The sequence below is a fragment of the Sodiomyces alkalinus genome (genome assembly GCF_003711515.1).
Source record: "Sodiomyces alkalinus F11 unplaced genomic scaffold SODALscaffold_13, whole genome shotgun sequence".
NCBI lineage: Eukaryota > Fungi > Ascomycota > Sordariomycetes > Glomerellales > Plectosphaerellaceae > Sodiomyces > Sodiomyces alkalinus.
The window spans coordinates 432,656-439,590 of NW_021167091.1; the positions used below are offsets into that span (position 1 = coordinate 432,656).

Sequence of the window (6,935 nt, forward strand, 5' to 3'; positions counted from 1 at the left end):
CCCCTTATGGCCGGGCATTACGGACTATAACCTTAACGGTAATGCCGTCGAGGAAGGGGATCCGGGGGGAACTCCCAGTATAGGGTCTAAATTAAAATAAGCAGTTATATAAAAGGGGGGGTCCTTAGCTTATACGTCTATAAACGGCCATGAATCTCTATCCCTCTCTTATTTAATCTAACTAATCAGGTCTTCTAATTACTCCTCGGTTAATTAACGGAGGTTATCCTTAAAGGCGTTAATATCGCCGTTAAAAAAGGTATATTCGTCGAAATCCATATCGCGCGTGCGAATAACACGGTTGTAGTTACGGCGTCCTGGTATCCAGATACGAAAAATATTAGTGGAATCATAGCCGACGAGGTAGCCGATATAGATATAAGGAGCGATACGATTTAATAGCTTATTAGCGCCCTTTTAGGCGTCCTTGGGTATTACGTATGCTTTATAGCCGTAGGCTCGGAGATATAATAAAATCGGCTTCCTTCTAAAAAGGACCTTGTATAGCGTTTTCTAATCCTTATTATTATCCTGTCTTTATAGCGTCCGGTTATAGACGTATACGGCCGTGGAAATAGCCTTAGGCTATATAAACGGCGGTAGCTTAGCGTGGATATTTATTGTATAACCCTTCGAAATAACCATAGTAGTAGCATATTCGGCACCCCTATTCTACGCTTAAGTATCGGTAGTAGATACCTCTAATAGAATACCCTCCTCACGTAGGAAGAGGGTGATATCGTTAGATTAAGTTAGCTCGTTATTAGATTCGAAAACACGCACCTTATAGCCTAGTTAACGGTCTACCTAGGCGAGGAATTCCTTAATTATTACGAGGATATCTACTACCAGCTTACTCTTTATAACGTAGGTGGCCGTAAAACCACTATAACGGTCGGTGAAAAATATAAACCGCGAGTCCCCGTCGGATATTCGGTTAGAATCCGTGAAATTAAACGCCTACCGCTCCCCTATATAGGCAGGTACGGTATAAGGGCGCCTACTAATATACCGTTTTATCTTTATAAGCTCGTAGGCCTCGTAGTCGATAGTTATTAGTCTTTTTATTTTAACCCCTTACGTCTACTCTTCTAGGTGCCTAAGTAGTTTAGAGCCAGCGTGTCCTAGTCGTAGATACTATAAGATACCCTCCGTAATACTTAGAAAACGTATTATCGATTTATAGACGGCTTTTCGGGTAGAAAAAGAGCCTAGAAAAGTAGCCGTAGATTAGTTAGAGGGCACGTATTTAATAATAGTTTAATCGAAATAGTAACTTAGCTAGTATAGTATAAATCTATCGGCACGTTGCAGGCAGTTATTTAGTGGCTTCTAATTCTACTAGTATTCTTATAGTCGTAACCGTTAGTTTAAGATTAAATTATAGGCAAAATCTTCGTAGTATATAACGTTTAACAGTCTAAAGTCGAGGCCTCCTATTAGTCCGTTTAATCTTACGGTTATATTACCGTAACCTTTAATAGGCAGCGATAAGCTGCCTATAACTACGTAATCTCCCTGCGTAGCGGGTGTAAAATCAGAAAAACCGGAAAAATCGTTAAATATATAAATAGTGGTACCGGAATTAAGGATAGTAGAGGCCCGACGAGGGTAACTAGTGTAGTGCCCGCCGTAAATATAGTAGCATGGGAGACGCCGCTATAGACGTTACTATAGTCGAGTCACGCCTTTTTAAGCTATGCAGAGTCCCGGCTTATATCCTTTTTTACGTTCTTTACGGCGCGTAGTTCTTCCACTTCCGCGCGTAGTGCGGGATCGTATTTAAGGATCTATTAGACGGTTATTTTAGTGCTCTCGAAGGGCGTCTAGTCATTATTTACCGTATCCGGGAATAGATAGACGTAGTCGTTAATATCGTGACTAGGTATCGTATATATGCGGTAGTGCACCCCTTATTTAAAGGCTGATTAGCGTTTTTTAGAAGAGGAATAATTAGTTAAAGTAATAGAAGGTGTGGCTATAAATACCGTGGTAGTGTGATTCTTAGCTTTATTCTTCCCACGGCCGCCCTTCTTACGGGGCTTAGCCGTGGCCTCTAAGGTATCTTCACCCTCCTCGCTTCCGGGATATAGTATAGGGAATACTATAGCGCGGTAGCTACCGCGTTTTCCTTAGTCTTTAAGTCTAGTATTAATATATTTCTGACCGAGGGTGTAAAGGTCTTCGGGTATAACTACTTAGTTATCTATAAGGCGTCCCTCGGCCTTAGTCTAATCGTGGCCGGTATAGGGGCGTATACCTCTAAAGAAATCTACAACCTATATATACGTGGCGGGCTTCGAACCGGTATCTTTATAGCTCTACAGTAATAGCTACTACTTATCTAACCACTCCCCGAGCTTCTTAAGGCTATTCATAGGGTAACGAGTATACTCGATATACTCTTCGTGGGTATCGGTTTAGCGGGTGGCTAGGTATTAATCCGTATCGTATTTAACGGCTTTGTATACCTCGCAGGGTATACCTCCTTATAGTAGTTATCTACGGCTTTAGTCGATAGTATTATAGTATTAACTTACTAGGTTAATATAGCGTTAATCCCCTTTAGGTAGCTATCGTATTACGCTTATAGAATCTCCTAGCGCGCGATTTCGATATCGTACGCCTTCTAGCCGGCGTCTATAAGGTCGAGATATTACGCAGGGATACGCCTAGGCGTTATAGAGGGGAAAGAGCCGTAATTCGGTATTATAGGCTCCTTAGGGGCTTAAGTCGGATTAACTAGGCGGAGAAACCGCCACACGTTATTATAGGTGGTAACCGATTTATATAGGCCTCGCTAGAGCTCCTAATCCTTATAGGTTTTATACGTAATAGGGCTAAGATACGATATCTTAATAGTTATATATAGATTAACACGCTATATCGGCGCGACTAGGTTACTTTTTAATCGGTAGTAGTAAAGGTAGGTAAAAAGGGTATATCTTCACTTAGTCAGTAAGACTCTTAATTATTAAATAAAGCGTAGTTAAAATCGTTATAAGAATAGGTTAAAATTAATTAAGGCAATTATATATAATTATAACTCTCTTAGACTATCAGGGAAACGCTGCCACCGTATTTTATATAGTGCAGATTCTGCAAGCGTCTACCCGGATTATACTCTTAGCAATCCGGCCTATTACGTAACCGAAAAAGACTGTGGTCTGTTCGACAGGTATAAGGGTCAAACTGGTGATGTATATCATGATAAGCTAGAGTATCTAGTGCTAGAGCGAAGTGGAATAGCTATGTACTACGTGTCACGTGACTCTAGTGGCTAGCCACTATGGTGTGGCTCCGCCACAACAATGGTCAGATATACCACCGCGAACAGTGGGGCTTGGATAAGGCCAAGTAAGAGGTGCGAGAAAGCCGAAGGCCCTGCCTTGATAAAGCCAGCACGACTCTTAACCAGAAATTTCCTATACGAGATTAAAATCTCTCCATAACAGCCCGCCCGAACATCGGACAAGGCAGCAGGAGAACTATTGCAGCTTGTTCGCGAGACTTGTAGCTTGCCCATCATGCGCACGACTCTTCGGCTCCTTGCCAACGTCAGGCAAGCTTGGTATTTGGAGCCTGGCACGCCAACCGGTCTTACTGGTCTATGGACGCATAACAATCCGAGGTCGGCGCTTCTCTACATCTACAGTAACACGCTCGAGAAATTAAAGTCTTTCCCCGAATCATCGCTCTATCGGCAGTCAGTCGAGTCTTTTACCAAGCACCGTCTTGCCATTGTCGAAGGCATGACTCCCCCGGGCTACGATGCCTGGAAGACGGAGACAAACGAGCTGTCTCGCATTTTGGACAACAACCCCGAAGGCTTTCGTGTTGCCAGTGGGCGTGTGGATGGGAGCGAAGCCAAGATCGTGAAATTGGGGAACAAAACATTCGTCGTACGGAGGCAACACGAAGAGGGCGATATTCGACTGGAGGAGTGGGATGGCGAGGCTGACGAAGGCCCGGGTACCGAGGGCCTTCGGACTGAAGAAGAGAGAGCCAACTTGCGGGTCCTAGCCGAACGAAAGGACCTAAGAGACGTGTCTCCGTTGCAATGGAAAGAGGAGCCGCAGCTGACAGCTGACCAGTACGTGTCGCACTCGACAATGCCATAATGAACTGAATACAGATGCTGCTGGAGAGGTAGCAGAGCTAACTTGTATTGTCTAGGATCTCGAAACTTGAAACCAAACTCGGTGCTGGTTTGATTGAGGAGGTCATTCAAGTAGCTGAAGGGGAGCTTCAGCTGGTTGACACCATGCTTAAAGCGAGGGTGTAAGTCGATGGCCCGACTTGTTACCAACTCCCCAGAGGTAATCGAGTTGTCCAGCTTGAGCTAACATGACATAGGTGGGAGGAATTGGAAGAAAAGCCCGCAGGTGACCAGTGGATCTACAGTGAGCGTGATTCTCAGTAGGTTCACTTGCTTCACCAAGTTACTTTGTGATATAGGGATGTGTATACTACTTTCGGTCGAATGCCCGTTATCTATGATATCGATTTTACGTAGCTTGACGATATCCGGGTTGACAAGCAGGAAGGCTCTCATAAAAACCAGAGTTCTCCGTGGAAAGAAGGGGCACCTCCTCCTTCAGCCCGTTTTCGGGTGCCTTGTTCTGATAACTGATTCGAATATCAACAACGATTCAGGGCGTTTTCACTAAAGCAGGCAGCTTCTGGGTTATATTCCTCCCACCATCGAGTAGATCTGTCAGCTGCCGATCATAGGTAGAGAATGGAGTCCGTCGCAGCCATTTTACAACGAAGTGATCTGTCCCTTCCATCCCCAGGCCACGATGTAGTGGCCAGCAAGCAGTTGCCATTCCTCAATCTCATCGAGTCTTTCTATAGCATCTATCCTCCTCTTTTCATCCTGTGAAATCCAACATTCCCAGATCTCGTCAATAGTCATTGTCTTTGCTTGCGTTAAACCTGCCTCAAGTAGACGCGTTTGTTGGTCTATGGGCAGCGGATAACATTCCAACGTTGGCATGCGTAATTTTCGGGCAGCTAGGTTAGAAACCATCATCCTTCCAAAGGCGTCATAGGGCTTGACTGGTTCGTAGATCACGACAGCGAGGTTCGGAATGTGGTCTGTGAATCGCTGAATAACACCTTTCGCAGTTGACGGCTCAAGATAGCACAGGCAGCATTCAGATAATAACAAGGTAGGGAGGTCAACATTTAGACCCCTCACGGAAGACAATGACGCATCCGTCACGAGATGTCGGAGGTCCAGTGCATGGCAATGGTATTGAACTCCTGTGAGTAGCTGGCAGGCCCATGATCCGTCATCAGCAAGGGACAGGTCTCCCAGCAGCTGTTTCAGGGTGGGAGTCGCCTGGATTATGTGTGCCTTCTTCCTGGCGATGGCAGGAAAGTCTAGCTCATGGTAAACAAGGCCAGGGAAAGCACGTCGGGAAAAGAGGCGGAATATGCGAGTATCCGTCCCCGCCCCGAGAGAGATAATTTGAATCTGGGGGACTTCGGCCGCCGTTTTCGCTCCTTGGTCGTCACCACACGTTGATGCTGCCAACGGGGCCTGCTGGGCTAAAAACGAATCGATAAGGTGATCCAAGGCGCGGGTCCTTGTATATGTCCCTAATCGACAAACTAATCAGAGCGATGTCCATGCGCCCGGGACGACAGCCGGATCAGGACAGACTTGCCTCTGTTAATGATGGGTAACCGTCGTGGGGAAGGGCGGCCGCCGCCGCTTGGCGTCTCGATAAAGTGCTGGGCAAAGGGGTCGTCCAAATAGCCAAGGTCCACCGCACTCAAGCGTGACACAGCAGCATCGTCATCGGTGCCTTGGACGATCCGGTCTTGTGTAGAGGTGGGCGTCCGTTCGACGGTCTGTGAGTCCGATCCCTTATCCCGACCGAGACCACGAAGCCCAGTTCTGGCACTTCCAGATCGTGGATTCTTGTTTTCCCGAAGAGAGAGAAGGTTCGGAATTGAGTTGGCTGACATGCCTTACTGTCAGGTATGGCACCGAAGCCGAGGGAAGGGTGCTTACTCCGCGTGAAAGTGATACGAAGGTGAGTCCTGCGGCTAATCGAGTGAGCGACTGGCGGAGCTGTATGTTTATGGAGCAGTATAGAACTAAGGCTAGGGGCTATCCACTTAAACTATAACTTATAAAAGTACTAGCTATCGTATACCCTATGTATATAGTTGATTTCGAGCCTACTGGCAAAATATAGTGGTTAATATTATTTTTACTATAGATATTATTTTAACTATTTAGTTTTCTATATATTAAAATTAATATAATGTTTATAATTTTTATATTATTACTATTGTTATTCTTATTCTTCTTCTTCTTACTCCGCTATCCTATCTAATCTATAAGAGCCTAACTAGGCTATATAGTCCTTCTTAGGGCTTTTACTATAATATATTACTAATAAACATGCCTATTAACCACGGGTATATAATAAAGTAAAATCGATAAAATCACTAAGATAGCGATTATAACTATTACCTCCCTCCTAGGATACTATTATAGCGGTACTATTTATTATTATTATTATTATTATTATTATTATTATTATTATTATTATTATTATTACTCCGCTATCCTATCTAATCTATAAGAGCCTAGTTTAGACTATATAGTCCTTCTCAGGTAGCTATAAAGGGGAAAACCCGGGATCCCGGGGAAAACCTTTATACTTATCCTTAGTTAGAGTCGTGCCGCTACGGGGCTAATATAGCCCCGGTTCGTCCTTTCTATATATCTGGATTATACCTTTAGGCTAATAGCTAATAGGAAGGGTAGTAGGCTATAGTTCGGGTTAGCCTAGGCCGGGTATTAGTAAGGGGGCGGGGGCTAAAAGGGTACCGCGGCGTCTCTACTATATAGCGGCCGCGGCACGCCGTCTCCGGCCTCCTTACGTCCCCGGGGATTATACCTATTATTCCTT

At 44.8% G+C, this 6,935-nt stretch overlaps 2 protein-coding genes across 2 annotated transcripts; one reads left to right on the forward strand and one right to left on the reverse strand.

Annotated features, from left to right (window-relative positions):
- The first annotated feature begins 3,347 nt into the window (after positions 1-3,347).
- Positions 3,348-4,819, forward strand: SODALDRAFT_329438 (NADH-ubiquinone oxidoreductase 29.9 kDa subunit). Its single transcript, XM_028610936.1, has 3 exons — positions 3,348-4,093; positions 4,177-4,281; positions 4,357-4,819. Exons 1-3 carry the CDS (start codon positions 3,528-3,530, stop codon positions 4,421-4,423), a joined length of 738 nt encoding a protein of 245 aa, XP_028462631.1. The 5' UTR covers positions 3,348-3,527; the 3' UTR covers positions 4,424-4,819.
- On the reverse strand, positions 4,440-6,077 carry SODALDRAFT_346708 (leucine carboxyl methyltransferase). Its single transcript, XM_028613264.1, has 2 exons — positions 5,676-6,077; positions 4,440-5,607 (listed from the first exon to the last, which is right to left on the reverse strand). The coding sequence occupies exons 1-2, from the start codon at positions 5,977-5,979 to the stop codon at positions 4,763-4,765; spliced, it is 1,149 nt and encodes a 382-aa protein (XP_028462632.1). The 5' UTR covers positions 5,980-6,077; the 3' UTR covers positions 4,440-4,762.
- Between the last annotated feature and the right edge of the window lie 858 nt (positions 6,078-6,935).